Source organism: Amphiura filiformis, chromosome 7 (assembly GCF_039555335.1).
Source record: "Amphiura filiformis chromosome 7, Afil_fr2py, whole genome shotgun sequence".
Taxonomy (NCBI): Eukaryota; Metazoa; Echinodermata; class Ophiuroidea; order Amphilepidida; family Amphiuridae; genus Amphiura; species Amphiura filiformis.
Genome location: NC_092634.1, coordinates 54,427,309 through 54,446,462, shown reverse-complemented (window position 1 = coordinate 54,446,462; position 19,154 = coordinate 54,427,309). Strand labels below are relative to the sequence as shown.

Genomic DNA, 19,154 nt, shown 5'->3' with positions numbered 1-19,154 from the left:
GTGCGCGCGTTGAATCAACTGATCATATCTTTGCATCCATATGGGCTACAGACATGGTTAAGAGCTCTTTTGAAAGATTATTTATTCTGCTAATTGTTTTTAATCATTTTGAACTCTTTATGATTGGTTTAGTCTATGAAATGCAAACTTTTATGTGCAATACTACCTGTTTTCATATTAAACACTGTAGTAAGCAATGCGGATGTCTTCAAAATCTAAAAGTTGCCCTAAATTTTTAATTACTTATCCTATCACAGTCAAAGTTTACATTTTCTGAGAGGAAATTTGATGAGGAATCTAAATATGGACTTACTTTTTTTTGTATGGGTTAGGGGTAAAATGTTTCAGTTCAAAATATGTTGAATTGTAAAAAAATTTGAACATATTTTTGGACACCCTGTATTCGAAATTACCAAACAGCTGTGATTTTTTTTCTTCCAAAGTCAGTAGGCTCCCCCTAACCTCTAACCAAATCAATGTTGATTACTTTCAGTTTATAACTGCAAGTTAGTAATAAGCAATGCATTATGTGACCCATTTTTTATTTGGATTTTTTTTATTCCACCCTGTATAACTTCAAGGTCACCCTGTACAATGAGTTGAAATGTGTATATTTAAATTGCTTTTGCCTTCAGCTTTCCAAAAATGTATACTTTTGCTTGTTTAGGGTTGATAGTTGTGGAGATATTCTAATTTGAAACTTGATTGGTGTAAAAATTCATAATATTTGTGATGTAACGCTAAGGGTGGCGAGTTCAAAACACATGGCCCTATGTAATTAAATGGCTCTCACACCGGTGCAAATTGTCATCTCTATGCAAAATGGTACTATACAGGGTGACTTTAAATATGGTATATTATTAGGCGGATATTGAGCACATAAAATTTCTTCATGGTCTTGAACCTGAAGTACAAATTTATTGTTTTCATGTATCATATATCTATTCCAACATAAAGAACACAACCTGTTGGAATAACCACATTTGAATCATGCTTAGCTTGATACACCCTTTCCTGTTTGATTTAACATACTGAATTCCCTACACTTGTCGCTCAAATGCAACAGATTTGATCTCAGGTGACAAACAACTTCCACTGGTCATTAAATTTGATAATAAATGCTTAATTCTTTATCTTAAATATTTTAAATATCAAAGTAATTAAAAGGAGATGGATATTTATGAAATAAAGTTAAAATCAAGTTAATCCAAGCTTCTACCTTGTTTTGTGGGATATGTGTGAGCGCAGAATGGCCGGACAAGGCGGACATTGCCAAAAGGTGGTCAAAATTTGTATCTAATTAACATCCAATTAACTAATTAATTAATTGCATTTAAAGCACATTATGTTTGCATCATAAGTTAGATCTATCATTCAGTGAAGTGCATGTGAAATCAGAGCCCCACAGGTGTTTCACTTCTCTACTTATGTAAATTTATAGGCGACTCATTTTAGCCCTGTTTGTGTGCAATGTCTATGGAATCCCCCACTGCCGAAGCCCCCACTGCCGAATCCCCCCGTTACCTAATTGAATATTTGTTACTATAACTCTCACAATACTTGTCCAAATGGGCTGCAAATGGTTTTATTTTGTAGAGCAGACTTCTAGGAAAACATTGATACCAAATACTTTGAACATAGCCAAGTACTTTAAGAATAAACTAGAACGAAACTTGAAAAAAAAAAGTTGAATTGTAATGAATCCCCCATTTTAGCGTACCCAGTTCATGACATACGACCATATACATTTCATCGAACAAGGTTAAACATGTTTTTAGACAGCAGCTGAATGGAGTATCCCATTATGCTTTGCGGTACCATAATAGAACTGAATATACCATATAGATGTACACAAAATCCCTCACTTCAACTTAAAATAACAAGCTTAAATCAGGGAAGCTAGTTAGACGTTTGTTTGCAAAAATATGACCCCTAAAGTATTGTGAAATTGTAGCTCTCTATATCTAAGCGGCTCTTGTTTATATTTTGTAATACATTTGCTATGCCTATGGGACATGCAGATATACTGCAATGCATGATGGGATACTCCTTTCAACTAAAAACTATACGGTACAAAGATGTGATACCTTTTATTTCGTCAAACTTGCCACTGAGCGGCATGAGCATTGAGCAGTGCTAGCCTGACACATCATGGCCTTAAGTAGTCCTGCCAGCAAGACTTCAGTCTTTATCATAAACATATTAAATGACTACGGTCTACTACGGACCTGAAGTCTTGCAGCAGTACATAGGGATGCACTGTACGTTTAAGAAATCCGAACTTCAAGCATCAAGAAATATACCTTGTATTTGTCAGTTTTACCTCAGAGATGTTGTAGACCCTCTCTACACACTAGAAACATCACAAGGAGAATGCTGCTCAATATGATAAATCCAAATCATGAAAATTAAGACATTTTGCAGAGCAATATTTTGACCACTTTTGCACTAAGTAAAATACGCCCATGAAGATTGCAGGTTTTGCCAACTCAGGGAATGTTGAACCCACCCAAAAGATGTGATCACTGTAGATCAATTACCTCAACTTTGTTGTGTGAGTATAGTACAATGGGATTAAAATCATCCATGCATGCCCAAACCCTGGTATCATCCATACACGCCAAAACTGTCCTGGATAGAGTTCTTCACATCCATGGAGCCCAAAATGAGCCCACATATTGTGATGTTTCGTATTTGTGGAATAGATGTCAATAGAATGCCCTGTAACTCCTTATCCAAGTTATCTGGAACTAGGCCTTAAGGGGGTACTACACCAATTGCATTTTTGTTGCATTTTTTTGCATTTTGTGAAGAAATGAGAAAAAGAAATTGGACAAAGTCGTATGCAAAATGAAGGGGCAAATCTTCTCGTTCAATTGGTTGCATCAGTATCAATGAAGCGTACATGCTGCTAATGATATAGGCCAAAAGGTGGTACATCACTGATGTTTTAAATTCACTTCATTTTGGAAAGCTTACTATCAACGGATTTCGTTAAAATTTTGGATATGTGTTGCTAACACATTAGGGAAATAATGTAAAATGGGAATAAGCGGTCCCTGATTTCTTTTATGACTTCATGAACTTGGTGCTCCACAACTATCAAAAAACGAACCGGTTAAAATGCTTCTATTTTCAATGTTGAGCTATATTTTGTATTTTGAACTTGCGACACTATTTCACTGAAACTTAATTAAGCCATAGGTAACAGGTTACCACAACCACACTACAGCAATGTTGAAAAAGATTGTATTTTTTGTCACGCATACCACCATATTAGGTAGTTTTCCGTAAGCTTCATTTTTGTGATTTTGGTAACTATTTTATATTTATTTGCCCAATTCATCTCAACTGGGCAATCTAAATTGTACTCACCATTTACATCCCAAGGTATTTTAGTATATCCACCTCACATATTTCCATTATATATCCAGTAACAGACAAAATATCAAAATTGATGCCTCATTATGACATGTATGATATCACAGACTACCACATGTTGATGCCTGAATTTGACCTGAACCAATTGACCTATAACCTGACCTTTGATGACCTTATAGCCCTTTTTAATCTCTTTTCCTAACACCACATTATAGAAGATAAATACATGGTGTAGTACTTATTAAATTGTCTATGTGGAAGAGATTAGGCCTATTTAATTTATTCAGTGTTATAATCAGTGAGTACATTTCTATAGATGGTATAACAAAGGATTCAATGTATTCTATCCATGCCCCCTACTTGAACATGTTGAAAAGAATATATTATGGTTTGTTATGAAACACCATCTGAGTTACCAGGATACATGTAAACAAAAAATATATAGGGCTAAAATGACTTACTATACAATGGTTTAAAAGCACCTTTTTTTATTATTATTTTATTTTTTTTCTTTATTTCACATGATCCGTGCATATATCGCCTAGCTATAAATGAAAAAATATTTTTTAGACCAATCAAACCAATACATGGGTGTAGTACGCCCTTAAGGGCAGAGTAATGGGAGAGAGCACGGACCTTTTCGAGCATCATTATTTTTTAATCGTATGTCCAAAGTATATAAAACTATACATTTTTGGAACGGAAATGAGTCAAGGAATCCCATGGTGACGTCAGATTTGTTCAAAAATCTCGAGTTTTTGAAAAAATCACAAAAATGCACTTTTTAACCCCAATTTTTTGTGAAAAAAAAAAAAAAAATCCGTTCGGAGTATAAAAAAATTAGTTAGTTTTTCATGGAGAAGAGACATGAACTTAGGGAAGGTTTTTTATTTTTTTTGAAATTGCGTCTTATTTTTAGAAATATTGCAAAAACATGTTAAAAATAGCAATTTTGTCACTCTATTAAGCTAAAAATTGCACATAATGGTGTATATTTTTGTTCAAAACAAATATTTTGAAAAAATGAGAAAACCTTCCCTAGACTTTGATGTGCTCTAAACGATAGTGCAAAAGGTTTACCTTTTGCTTGCATATTTTTCGAGCTCTGAGAAATCGACGTTTTAGTAAAAAAATGTCAAAATTATGCACAAAACGTCCTTATATTTTAAAACGGCAAGACTATCACGCTTGTAAAAGCTGTATCTGGTGCATGGTCTAAATATGCATCTTTTTGCACCAATGAATCTATAATGTCTGCTTTTAGTGCGCCTAAATCCAAAATAATTAAGAAATCTAAGTGGATTTTTCACTGCAAATTTTTGTTTTGTTTACATCACATTTGCTTGCGTTAACAACATACCGAATGCGCCTTGACTGCGTTGGACATACGCGCAGAGTTGTGCCGCGTCACGCGACGCGACTCGCGCGCGTAATCACAATATTTCTCATTCGCGCATTGTCGACTCATTATTTCCGCCAATTTACTAAGCTGTCTTGAGCCATGTGACTTTTTAGAGTTGAAAAGAGTAAAATAAATCAAGCAAAAATACAAGTAAATATTAGGAAGTTGTATTTTTATCAGTTTCAAGTGAAAGAATACATCTTAGTGTTGATAAATATCAAGAAATCTCAAATTCGGGTGTGGACGAATGTGTCTCCCCTTACTCTGGCCTTAAGTTGTTCCTTCATCGCTGTTAGGGCCATGACTTCTGTACTATTGCAGAAACCGGGGCACCCGTAGGACTCGTGTCGCAGTTTAAAAGGTTCACCCTGCATTCATAAAAGTACTCACATGTTCAGTTTTGTGATATAATCCTTAAAAATAATACTATGAAGACTTCCTGCATCTCTTTTCTTCATTAAATCAGCATTTTACAGCAAAAAAATGCAATTTCCTCGCCACCATCATGACCGTGTTTATCTCTATGAGATTAAATTTTTGTTATGGTGACGATCGATACAGTCACAAATTTGGTCATCTTTACACCTTCAAATGTAGCAAAATTGTTCACACGACACACATGCACCGAATATGTTTTGTTTAAGCCTTATCTTCACATGAGGAACAGTAAGAAGTGATATTTTGTTTAAAAAATTTGGATACTGTGTACCCTGGACCAGATATGCCTAGGAGCCTCAGACCTTCATACGGAGAAGGACAGTGGTAATCGTAGTGACGGAGGTGTGAGTACCTCGGGCTAGAGCAGTGCAGCCAAACGGACACAATCAAGGCTTATGATTGGCTGATACGTTGTGCCACTTGCCACAGCAGCAAGCGGCATGAAAGTATAACATGCATTACACTGTATCAAGCATTTCAAGCGTGTGTGACAGTTTTTTACTGCGTGACGCAATTCTGCATTTATTCAAGTGAAGCGAATTTCTCAAAAAATGTGATGTATCTTTCTCTAAAAAATAACCCCATTTCACAAATTCTTTGCCACTTTCCACTCATCATCTTTTTATGTGACGGAAGTGATGCTGATTTTACGAAGGTATGTTTCTTGCATTTTCGATAATTTTTGAGACAAAAACTTCCTAGCAGAATAGCTGTTTTCACTTGCTTTCAAAAAATTGTTTTTAACCTTGTTTTTTATCCCATAATTTCCCTCATTTATCGAAGCCCTGCCCTCCTTCCAATACATAAACCTTGACTTCATAGTGTTTGGCAACTGTTTAACCTTGATGCAAAGTAATAATTTAGTCCCAATAGTGCGAATTCGCCAAATAATGAGAATTCACTTTCTCACCAAAGTGAGAAATTCTCTCAAATTGCAATATATGCAAATTGTTTATTTCAAACACACGCTTGCAACTATTGATCAGTAGTCGCACTATTGCGACATCGGCATCGTAAAGATCCAAACGCCCAAGACTACTGATGGAACAAAATTTATGGATGTATTTCAAGTTATGAGAAAATCAACAAAAAAACCTTAAAAATGTACACATTTGCAGTTACAGAGAGCTTAAAATTAATTTCAATTAGCTATTAGATAATATTTTTGTTTGATTATGCAATTAATTGATCATATTTTCCACCCTGTATATCTAGGTATAAACCTCAGCCACAATGGGTGTACCAAAATTCTACAGGTGGATCAGTGAACGGTATCCATGCCTGAGTGAGGTAGTTAAGGAAAATCAAGTAAGTATTACCATTACGTGTTAACCCCTGATCTTTTAACCCTATTCTATTACCCCCTATCAATTTCGTGCCATATGGCACAAAATGGCTTAATATGCATGTAAAAAAATTATTTACACTAATAAGGTCTTATCTTTGGAATAGTTTTGATAATTTATCACTTCTCTATCAACAAAACGCCTTTTTTCCTAATACAACTACCATTAACACATCATAAAATGGTTTAAAATGTTGGAAACCTGCATATTTTGACAATTTTTAGGCCAAATTTTACCCTAAAAATAGCCCAAAAAATGTCCATAAACTTTTTAAATATGGTCCAAAGTAACTCGGATTTCTTTTTATTATATGTAGAAACACGGCAGTGTATTTAAAACTGCATAAAAATGCCACATTGATGTAAATGAAAATAATTTTTTGATCATATTTGGCTATGAGCTCATTAATTATTCATGAGCTAATTTGCATAATATTTACATAATTAAATATTAAACTTGTTTTTCTAAAAGCTTAAAGTCCAAGCTTGCCAATGATATGCCACTTATGGTCCTGTGTCACAACCTGGGGTACCTTTGTGTTACATAGTAAAAAAATGAAATGGTTCAAACATAATACACATCTCATTTGAAGTGGTTCATCCTTCTGAGCATTTTGACACCTTTTTTATGGAAATCGGTTAAAAAATGAGAGAGTGCGGGCAAAAACAATCACAAAGTACGGAGGATGTAACCCCACCTCTTTTTTCCACATTTACAATCATTCTGAGCAAGTATTGGTCTTTTAAATAAACTTCTGTATTTATTTACTTGGTTTAGATGTCTGGGAGTTCATTTAGACATTTTTTTACTAGATTCAATTTTTAATGGGGGGTTTAAATCAAATTTACAATATGAATCCCTCCCCCTAATCCTCCTCCCCCTAATCCTCAGCCACCCTTGGCACATTTCATGCCAAACGTCATAAGAAAATAATTAAAAAATATTTCAAAACAGGATGAAAACATGAGTAATATAGAATAAATTAGCCTCAATTTAAGACCTAATTGAATCTTCTAAGTGAAGGAATACTCAAGAGACAGTGTTTTGAAGTCCAAGCGGCACATCAAAATGTAACAAAGCCACCTTTTTGGGTACCCCAGTATAAGACACAGGATCTTATTGGTTTTTACCCAACCAATAACACTGCAACGCAGTAGTTAATATGATTATGATACCTCCACACCACTTAAATATACCACTTTTGTGGGGGTAATAGAATAGGGTTAAAACAATGCTGCGCACCCTTGACGTTGTTTCTTTCAAAGCAAGATTGGTAAACCCAACTGCATTTGTTTATGGAATTTAATTCACCGTATTCATGTTGCAATTTAAAAGGAAAGGAACTCACTGAATCAGTGGGGCACATACGCTACATCTACGTGGCGCTTATTATTTGCATGCATGCAGACTTTCATAACTTTTTTTTATTAATTAATTAATTAATTAATTTATTTTTATTTATTTATTTTTTTTATTTATTTTTTTTTTAATTAATTAATTTATTTATTTATTTATTTATTTATTTATTTATTTGTTTATTTGTTTTATGTTTTTTTTTTGTTTATTTTTTTTTTATTTATTTTTTTATTTATTTATTTATTTTTTTTTATTTATTTATTTATTTATTTATTTATTTATTTATTTATTTATTTATTTATTACACTTTATCACTGGCACAGAATTACAAAAAATATATAATATTGCACATAAGTTACATCAAAAATTACACAATATTATGAAAGGAACAGTATTTGTTTTAAAAAGTCCAGTGAATGGCTGGAGCGAACAGGTGCCTCTAAGACCGCCCCACCAAAACCAAGAAAGAAGGGAAGGGAAATATAAATTAGAGGGGGAAAATGCAGGTAAGTTACATTTGCCTGCAATTTGCACAATTACAAAAAGAGGTCCAAGTGCAAACAATACTAGAAACTGGTGGAGCTCTATTAATCACTCTACCAAATTTATTATGGAGCTCAACAAGAAGCTCAATTGACAAATCCAGCATTTAAAACATGATATTTTCAAGAAACAAGGAGCTTGATAAATAGCAGTCCTAAAATGTTGTCAGGAGCTCTCCGAGGAGCTCCAGAGCTATAGAGCTCTTCAAAAATGAAGGTCTCTGCATGGTGTTAAAACTTACATGTATGGAAGAACTGATCTCATAAGAACCTTGTGGTTGAATGGCTCCGTTTGAGAAATGTGGGTTTTTCGTCTGATTTTAATATCAACTTATGAACTTGGATTTTGATCAAATCTCAAGGGGCTGTGGATTAACCCGATGTTTTCAAGTTTTTTTGATTTGTTTGGTCTATTTCCAATTTTAGGAATCATTTTGTGCAGATTTGAGTGTGCAAATTTTATGAAATTCATTTTGTTGCCTTAGGCCTATATGGTCATCTTATAAACATCTTTCAGCAACTCAGTGATAATAATATTGATTCAAATAAATAAAAGATAATTTGATGCAAATTAACATTTCTTTTCTTTTTTTCATCAGATTCCTGAGTTTGACAACCTATACCTAGACATGAATGGCATTATACATCCGTGCTCACATCCCAACGACGACGATGTACATTTCCGTATCACAGAAGAGAAGATATATGAGAACATCTTTAACTATATTGATGTATGTGCTTATTAGTAAATACTTGTACCATATTCAACATAATTAGCACCATCCCCTAATTAGCACCCTCTACAGAATTGTAGAGTGACAACTTTATAAGGGACCCTTTTCAATGCACCTGTACATCTAAAATGCCATTAAATGTCTGCAAATAAAATTAACCTTCTAAACTGTCCTATTTTAGGATTATGATGATTTTGACTTCAGCTACACTGTATGTTGAATGTCTATGCTTGTAAAATCCTGCTTGCAACTTTCATTTTATAATTTTAATAAGTGTGCGCCCCTGAAAATGATTGACTTTAATAAGTGCCTGGGGTATTGTTTAAGTCAAATATATAGTATGCTTATTAGTTTTTAAATTTAAAAAAAAATTATCTTTTTCATCACAAGCATGTTTGGAAATTGAATTAAAATTTAATTTAATTATAAAAATCTTGAACCAAGAAACCGATAGTTAGTATGTAAGTTTATTTTGTTGAAGAAATTATTCTGCACTAGATCAGTTCTGGAGTAAAGTGTGTACTGTTGTTTATTTTGCAGGTATTATTTCGTATGATCAAGCCACGTAAAGTATTTTTCATGGCAGTGGATGGCGTAGCACCAAGAGCCAAGATGAACCAGCAGAGAGGGAGACGATTTAGGTAAGATTAGGGCAAATCTGATACACTGCCATGGGTCCAGTGTCTAGAAACGGCTAGTTAGCTTCAAATTATAGGGAATGGCTCGTTTTTCTCAAAGTGGGCAAAACAGGTACCTGTTCTGCACCTGTGACTTTTTCTGAACAAGTGTGGGGTGTATGCAAAAATAATATATACTAATATAATCATAAAGTGAATTTTGGCCTTCAACAGCCAATCAATCAGTTTGGGCCTGGACATTTTGTAAATAAATGTCAGGAAAAAGGTGTGAGAATGGCACTCTATTTTGCATATAAACTGGGAATGCAAACTGGAAAGTATTGAAAACTACTAAAAACAAGAGAAGCTGAAATATCAAAAGTGATCATACATAAAGGTTGGATGCAAAGTCAGCTCAACAAGGGGTGATGGAGGTTGATTTAAAGTATATTGTCATATCTGCTGGCATGGCTCAAAAAAGTGGGGAATTTGGGAAGCTCATTCCCAGGAAATGTTGGTGTTTGGAGGGAAATTCTGGTATTTGGAGGGAAATTGTGTCTTTTTTGTATAAAAACATGCTATAAATTGTGGGAAATTAAGCTCGCTTCACAGGAAATCAACATTTTTTCGAGCCCTGTCTGCTGGTATGGAATTGTGTGATTAGGTCATTCAAAAGTTGTGTAATTTTGAAACTGTCCATGAGAGCCATAATTTACTCACAAAAATCCATGTGTAAATTCTTTGTAAATTCTTGAAGTTGCTTGTTTCTGTATAATCAGATCTGCCCATGAAGCTGAAGCAAGGGAAAAGGAGGCCGTAAGCAAAGGGGAGACGCTTCCAGAGGAGAAGCGTTTTGATTCCAATTGCATCACCCCAGGAACACATTTCATGGCTAGACTCAATGAACAGCTCAAATATTTTGTCAACAAGAAGATGACATATGATAGATCTTGGCAAGGTGTCAGAGTGTTTCTTTCTGGACACGAGGTAGGTGTTTATATCATGGAGTAAATGTGTGTGTGTGTGCGTTCGCCGAGCCATTCAAAGCAAGGACAAGCTACCCAAGTTTTCTGTGCCAAACCTTGGACCTGTTTGAAGTTTTGACCTAACCCTCTACAGGCAAATGAGATGGTCCTAAATTTGTGTGGGGAAAAGGAACCAAGGATGTGTGCAGATAGATGGTGTGTGTCCCCTGTTATCAAAGTGTATCCAGGTGTTTTTCCTCGCTTTGATAGTGTTGTTTACAAACAAGTGCCCCCCTCCCCCCCCCCCACACACACAAACATACAGTCATTTCCCACTAGGCGACACAACTGTTCTATGGGCCATCCAACTTAGATCTAAAAAATTGGAGACAACATGTTTCCTGTACAAATGAATGTATTACAAAATATTTTTAAGGTCATTTGCAAAAACAAAACAAAAATGGCCTGACCAACCGACCAACCTACCCTGCTTGAAAGGGCCGTCCACCCATAGAACAGGGCAGGTCCTAGATTTCGACGAGAATCAGCGAATGGATTCTCGTAAGATTTGGTTGTGAGAATCAACTTCTCTCATTGTATCATACAGTAAGTGCAGTGACTATGATGGATTTTGATTCTCGCAAACCAAGGTGAAATCTAGGCACTGCAGGGTGTTTTTTTGTCGCCTTAGTGAACATTTTGGTACACACTATGAATATTATGATATAAATAATATTGCTCATTTTCACAGACACCAGGTGAGGGTGAGCACAAGATTATGGATTTTATCCGATCAGAAAAGCTGAGACCAGACTATGATTCTAACACAAGACATTGTCTCTATGGCCTGGATGCTGACTTGGTAAGATCAATGGGACTATTTATGTCCAAAGACGGTAAAAGTCTTGACTTAGAATAATGCCATGCATAATGCTATGGTAAATTTGCCATATTGAATTCTAGCATATGGAGACATGCATTTATTGGCAAAAACCCAAAATATAACAATTTTGCCATCTTTAAACTTCAGCTTCAAAAATCGTTGTGCATATAGCACACAGAACGTAAGCAAGCACTGAAGCACACACTGTAAGATGTGTCGTGCTGTCCTGAAGGGTTATTAGTCCAAAAAGGGCTGAAGTTAGAGGTTAGGGAATTTTAGGTTAGGATTAGGGATAATGTTAGGGTTTGCATTAGGGTTATAGTGTTATGGACAGGGTAGAGTCAGAGTTAGGATTAGAGTCAGAGTTAGGATATTTAGAGCCAGGGTTATGTTTAGGGTTAGGATTAGAGTGTATAACTAAGATTTTGGGTTTTTGGACTAATGACCAGTTATTGTCATATAACCATGTGTACAGCACAATAAACTGACAGTACACTATCTTCTGGTTGCACAATTAAAGAAAGCTTACTTGGTATGTTACCAAGTAAGTTATTTTTACCTTGATATATTAAACAAAATAGCCTCCATTCAGGAATACACAATTTTGTAATACATGCACTTATTCAGGTGCTAAATATGATTTGATTTTGGCTCCTGAAACTGGTCCCTGCTTGAAAATCCAATATGCATGATCTTACACAGCATTATGCATTCAGCAATAACTAGAGTACTTTCTTCCCATTGATGAATTCTCTGAGTTTTTATTTGTTTTCAGATCATGCTGGGTCTTGCCTCACATGAGCCTCATTTCTCTCTGCTACGTGAAGAAGTTAGATTTGGTAAACAAGCCAACAGCAAGAGGCCAACGACTGCTGAAGAGACGACATTTCACCTGTTACATCTCTCACTATTCAGAGAATACCTGGATGCAGAGTTCTCTGCAGTCAGGGTAAGTGTACACTGGCTTGGTTCAAATCTACCTATTACATAACAATAGTTTTTGTAGATGATTTTGTAACTCCTTTCGTTGGATTTCAGATTTACTAGGCAGGTCCCATTGAAGTATTCGGATATGTGAAGCATCTACATGTAAATCAGGAGTGTTCAGTTACATTTGCTCGCAAGCCACAGAGGGCTTAATACATTTCAAAGATCTGCTTTTGAGGTCAAATACGCCTCGTTTTGCTACGTTAATGGGTCATTTCAGAGCTGCTAAACCACTTTTCACCATGATGTGGCAGTGACGTCAACACATTGAGGCAACTGTTTCGCACACATTCACGCGGCATTTTTAAGGGCATTGTGCATGTGTATGCTAGCAAACACTATTGATTTGAAGCTGCACCCAGTGAAATTCGCACTGACGTCACTGACACATCAGGGTGGACCATCCATTAGTCCATGGGCCGTCTATTGAGAACCCCTGATTCAAGTTGTGAAAAATGGAAAATAGCGCGCCTCGGCTCTAAACTTTATAACTCCTTTTTGTAACTCCTTTTGTTAAATTCCAAATTGGATTGGCCACTAGCTACTGTGGACTCAGGTTTGCTTGACAGCCCTTTTGTGGAAATTTAAATAAATTATGAAAAGCGGCATAATTAAATAAGACCAATTACCAAAGATATGTACAAAGGCACTGTAAAATATGTTTGTTAATAATAAATAAAAAACGTAACTGTTGGCATTAATATTGCAGCTTGTCAATTTGTTCAAAGTGCTTTTCATTTATTCTGCTGCCATTAAGATACCACACCATGTGACAGCCTACAATAACAGCACTGGTATGAGTACCCCTAAACAGCTCCCAATAATACACCTGGGTGGAGTGCAATAAGTGAGATATATTGTCTAGCCATTGTAACATTCTGACATTGTAACATTTAAGGTAATATTGTTCAATTACTTGTCCATTGCAGTCCAAAATTGTTGACTACGATGCAGAGAAGATCATTGATGACTGGGTGTTCATGGGATTTCTCGTCGGCAATGATTTTGTACCTCATTTACCCGATTTGCATATTAACCACAATGCATTGCCCTTGTTGTACCAGACCTACATGGATGTCAGACCAGAGATGAATGGTGAGTGAGAGCTAAGCTATGCAGAAAAATCAAATTAAAGTAATTAAAATCAATAATGAGTGAGATTCCACACAAGGAGCGTGAATTTCAAATGAGGTTACCTGAATGGGTGATTCCATTTACATTACACCCCCCCCCCTGTGTGGGAGACTAAGGTCATGTGGATGGATTGCAAATGGAATAGCATAATGTAGCTATAATTTGGTTCAACTCAAGTTCGGTAATGAATGATGTATGTGCGTATATGACTGCCGGCAATATTGAATTATGCGCATACAGTTAATCGCGCAGAACGCACACTGTGGTTTGTCGGCACGCTTGTGGCACAAATGCAAGAAAGCATTGACGTCACTACTGAACTTGAAGGGAATCAGTGTATATAATGTGTCCTTTGAATGCAAGAAGGTTGTAAGTTTATATAATAACATAGCAACTCTCTTGCCTGCTGCCCTCATTCGTCAACCGTCTGGATTGATGACTGGGAAAACTATATGGAAAAAAAGTGACAGACTTTGCAACAGGATTTCTTGTGGCATAGAGCATGTGCTGTTGTGTCTGAATTTACCTTTTGACCGAGTTTGTTGCTTTTAGAACTTCAGAGCGCGATCTTGTCACAACAGCATGGTACACGGGCACCGCTAGTCAGTCGCACTATGGCGCATGACCGAAGTCACAAGAGAATATTTTCATAAGTCCGTCACGCTATGTACTGTAAATTATTCAGTCGTCACTACAAAGCATAACATAGTACATCCGCAGTGTAGACGACTGATGGAGTTAGACTAGCAACCCTCTTATATTAAACTGTTGAATTATATCCATGTATTTCAAATACAGGGTTATTAAAAAAGGTATTTATAGTCTTATTACATCCAATCTAATTAGCACTCCTGCCTGAATTTGAAAAAAACTAAATGTCTCTAAAATAAACCCTTGTAGTTCAATTTTATTGATATCTAATGTGAAATCACTTAAAAATAAATTGCAAACCAAATTAAGTTGTACAATATACAACATGATTATATTAAATTACAGATACAGCTGTAATTTAAAAGTATTTCAGAACTACAGGAAGAATATCAGCTTCTTCTAGCATAACTCTTTACTCTTAAAAGAATAATGAATACAAAACCCTGAAATAATTATATCAGAATCATATCAGCAATAACAGCCATTTCCAAGATAAACTTGATTGATTTGTTTTTTCAGGATACCTCAATGAAAATGGAACATTAAATCTGGCAAATTTTGAGAAGTACATTACCAAATTGGCACAGGTAAGAGCACATTCAACTTTCTAAAATGTTTTGTCAAATCCTTTTTAAGCGAGTCCTCATGTAGTACACACCATGTCAGGCGTGCATTGGACCTTCTGCAAAATAATATGTGCTGGAGGGTTAGTTGTATGCTTAATTTGTAAAAAGGATTTGGAAAAACATTTCATACAGCGTATCTCACTATATGTATGCATGCAACAGTTATGCAAATGTTCTCGCAGGCAGGTAAAATACACATGACTGTGATTTTGGTGTTAGAAGAAAGCTAATATTTTTCTCATTGTCCCAGTAAAATGTAATGCCTGAGATATGTTTTCATTTAAATGATGTATTTACTATTCTACAGAGGAGTGCAACTCAAAATTTATTGTTTTAATGGTAGGCCTCAATGTAAGATAGAAATCAGAACATGAAAAAAGCAGACCACTCCCATTTAATATTGCTACATTAAAGTACGTGTCTATCAATTGAATTCTTCCCTACAGTATGACCGTGACAAATTTGAAGAGCAGTTTGTTGACCTCAGTTTCTTCGCAGAGAAAAAGGAGAGTGGCAAAGGAGAAGCTTGGCAGAGTGAGAGGGTGAATGCCAAGAAAGAAGCTCAAAAGAAGGTTTGTTTGTTTGCTTTTTTCTGTGTGTTTGTTTGTTTGATTCACTCAGCCAATCAGAACCTGCATTAACAATCTTACTTGATACATTGGTAAAGTTATTCAGGATTGAGATGGCGCTTGAAATTGGTGCAGAATCAGAACTACTATAATTCATTTAATTAATTTGTGGCCATCATGGAACACTTGGCACGCATGTATCTCTGCGACAACAATAAACGGTCAAACATCGCAGCATACACTGTACAAAATGCTGTACGCTACTTGTACACAAGGGGTACGTTCCATCATGGCCACAAATGATTTAAAACTAGTGTACATTATAAGTATATGTGTCCGTCTGTATCAAAAGAATGCACAAGTCTGAATTACACTTCGATATAATCAGTGATTTACTGAAAAAGTACAAAAATATATTGTAAAATCCTCTTATGATCGGTACCCTTCATAAGTAATAGGGATTTATTACAGGGACCCTTCATAAAGTTACGTCTAGTAAAAGGGTATTCGTAACTTAAGAACAGTTACTTGAGATACAGGTACGAAGGGCTAAAGGTTTAGTGAAATGGACCCCTGGTAAAGTGAATTCTTTTCTTTCTTGGCTGATGGGTGGAGGGGGAGGAATAAATTGTGATAAAGTTGCAACCTATTTGGTACCATTTGATTTTACCTGTAACTGCTTGTACTTGTTTGTTTAGGAGCTTGATAATAGCTTGGCTGATGGGGTGAATAAATTGTGATCAAGCTGCAATCTATTCTGATACCATTTGATGTACCTGTGAATTCTTATATCTGTGTGTTTAGGAGCTTGATAATAGCTTTGCTGTATTGATGAATCTAGAGGAAGATCCTGACTGGCCTGACACACCCGCTACACCAGGATCTGCAGTGCCAGCAAATATACCGGTGCCACAAGGTATACAGTCATATGAAGTGTACTTTTAACAGTTTGTGTGAGGTATGGGTATAGAGGTATGTGTGTGTGATGGGGTGTGCATATCCAGGGGGTTTTGTAACAGTTTTGCCATGTTGATTTGACTAGGAAGATCCTGACCGACTTGACGCCCACCTCCCCAGGAGCTGCAAGTAAACACAACAGTGCAATGCATGGAAATAAAAGGATAATAAAACTCAATCAAACATGTTTTCTCTTTGATGATTGTCTATCTAGCCAAATAAAAGAAATACCACAAAAAACAATGTTCCAGTAAGTGGACTATGGGATTAGTGTAACTATTTAGGCCATCAGTTGGATACCCAGGTGGTCATTTGTCAACAAATGCTGTCTGAAAGTTCATCCGGTGGGTACTACTGGTCCAATCATCAATATCTAAGACTATTTTGATTGATTACAATGAGGAGTATACAATGTATTGAGCCAATCATAGATATGGTAAGAATATTCTGTAAGATTGAAGGAAATTAAGCTTAAAATTGCTAAGACATCTAAAAGCTCTATTATGATTTGTTACTCAGTTGATTATATTGTGTAATTAACCAATCAGGGGTTCTATAAGAAAGGAAGTAGTGCCCACAGGGTTAATACCTAATTGAAGTGAAGAGAATGCAGTAGTCATACGTGTTTACTAAGAAAAAGAAGTGTGGATAGAATGCGGTACTTATCAACATAGTCTCCTTGATAGATTGTTACCTTACTGACACACATCATATGTACTTTACAGATGACGATGATGATGATGAGGAGGAGGACCAGTTTGAAGTAGAATTCCGTCAACACAAATATGGCTACTACATGAATAAGTTTGGCATTGAGAATGTTACAAGGTAAGAATTGTAGAACTCTCAAATAAATGTAGTGGGTATGGTTAAGGCTCCAATCCAGATACTAACACAACCCAATTGTTCAATTCATTCAGCAACTGCTACGAAGGTCTAGTAGCTTAAGGAGGTCTTTCTAAGGGCTTGCAACCAGAATTATACACACTTTTCCTGATTTACGATATGCGTGTTCAGGTATCACTCCCTGATATTCAAAACTTAAATGTACACAAAGACACAAAACTAGTTACCAGTTTCTTGATATTTGTCTTGTATATGGGTCAAAAAGTATCAAAATTTGATTTTTCACAGTTTTAACCAGAATTTATGATATTTTAAGGTATGAAAATAGCATAAGGTCCTAAACCAAAAATTTGAGAAAACAGTTTTTTTGTCTTTAGAATTTAAATATATGCAGTTTTAAAGGTTAAGTTGTCATGGTGGACAAAAAAAATAGCATAGAAAATCAAATTTGGCACTTTTTTCAAAACCTGCTCGTTTTGTCAGATATCTGCTGTACTAGTTAGATTCCTTACATCATTTCCTTTCTGAAAATGTATACTTTTATGGACTTATCATCATCACTTTAAAAGATACAATACAAAACAATTTTTCACTTTAACAGTGACTCTGCCTGCCCTCTTCATAACAAGTATGGAAGCAACATGAATAATTGATTCCAAAGTCAAATTTGACTTCGTTGTCTAATTTCAATGTTTGTTTGTTTTCTATTTACAGGAAGCATGTATGGGTAATAGCCAAAGAATATGTGCGTGCCTTGCAGTGGATCCTGCATTATTACTTCAATGGCATTCAGTCATGGGGATGGTGAGTAACCACAATCCTGGCAGAAAATGGTGCCATATTAAAGCGTAAATTGTCCAACATCCTTCCCTGTTCCCTTATGGAATATTGATTTTGACAACATCATCACCATTTCTACCTATGTGGCCAGATCTGGCCCAATCAGGCTAATGTTGGTAATAATGAAACTGAGATTGGCAAAAAGTGAATAGAAAAAACAATAAAAACCTTGAGAAAATGGAGATGTAAAAGGTTCTAAATAATTAATTGGACTTGATACAGCTACATTGCTTTACATGACTTTTAGTTAAGTTGTATCATGTGACACCATGATAGGCAGTGTGTATATTTTTGTGTTTACCTCATATGGTTATGTGCTTCTGAGGAGTGAGGCCCTGTGGCCTTACGAAACAGTTCTGTAAAGGCCTATTTACATGAGGACTTTACCCTTGCCTACATAACCATAAATTTGATTTTGATGGATGACTTGCCCTGGTGATGCAATTTACATGGGGACATTTGTTTCCAGCAATATGATCTGAATCAACTATATCTGGGGCCCCTATGTGACCTATAAAACCATAACCAGGTAAATACATAACAAAAGTGTGCAAAAGCTATCAACATTCCAGAGAAACTCTCTGGAGAGTGTAGTACTGTCTTGAAGAAATAGCTCCGGTTCTTTTTTGAGGAAACTATGAAAGGTCAGAGGTCCAGGGGTATTTGCCTGGTAAAATTACCAATATACACGAGGACTTTCCCTTGGTGGAAATAAATTTCCAGCAATAGAGTCCTCGTGTAAACTGTGCATAAAGCAATGTAGCTGTATTAACTCCAATTAATCAATTATTTAGCTCCCATTTTTGGTTGAGCACTTTACCTTTGGATGATTTCAACCATCTTCGATGTATATCTTGGATTTATCTATTGATGTAAAAGG

General features: G+C 35.7%; 1 protein-coding gene across 1 annotated transcript in view; it reads left to right on the top strand.

The window, feature by feature from the left end:
• LOC140157344 (5'-3' exoribonuclease 1-like) overlaps window positions 1-19,154 on the top strand; it is a 59,959-nt gene that overhangs the window by 7,239 nt on the left and 33,566 nt on the right. The window contains exons 2-13 of the mRNA XM_072180505.1: window positions 6,437-6,529; window positions 9,065-9,196; window positions 9,740-9,840; window positions 10,596-10,803; window positions 11,533-11,643; window positions 12,440-12,613; window positions 13,581-13,746; window positions 14,956-15,023; window positions 15,509-15,634; window positions 16,436-16,547; window positions 17,314-17,416; window positions 18,149-18,238. Of these exons, the coding sequence (XP_072036606.1) occupies window positions 6,455-6,529; window positions 9,065-9,196; window positions 9,740-9,840; window positions 10,596-10,803; window positions 11,533-11,643; window positions 12,440-12,613; window positions 13,581-13,746; window positions 14,956-15,023; window positions 15,509-15,634; window positions 16,436-16,547; window positions 17,314-17,416; window positions 18,149-18,238 (1,466 nt within the window). The 5' untranslated portion in view covers window positions 6,437-6,454. The remainder of the gene's footprint in view (window positions 1-6,436; window positions 6,530-9,064; window positions 9,197-9,739; window positions 9,841-10,595; window positions 10,804-11,532; window positions 11,644-12,439; window positions 12,614-13,580; window positions 13,747-14,955; window positions 15,024-15,508; window positions 15,635-16,435; window positions 16,548-17,313; window positions 17,417-18,148; window positions 18,239-19,154) is intronic.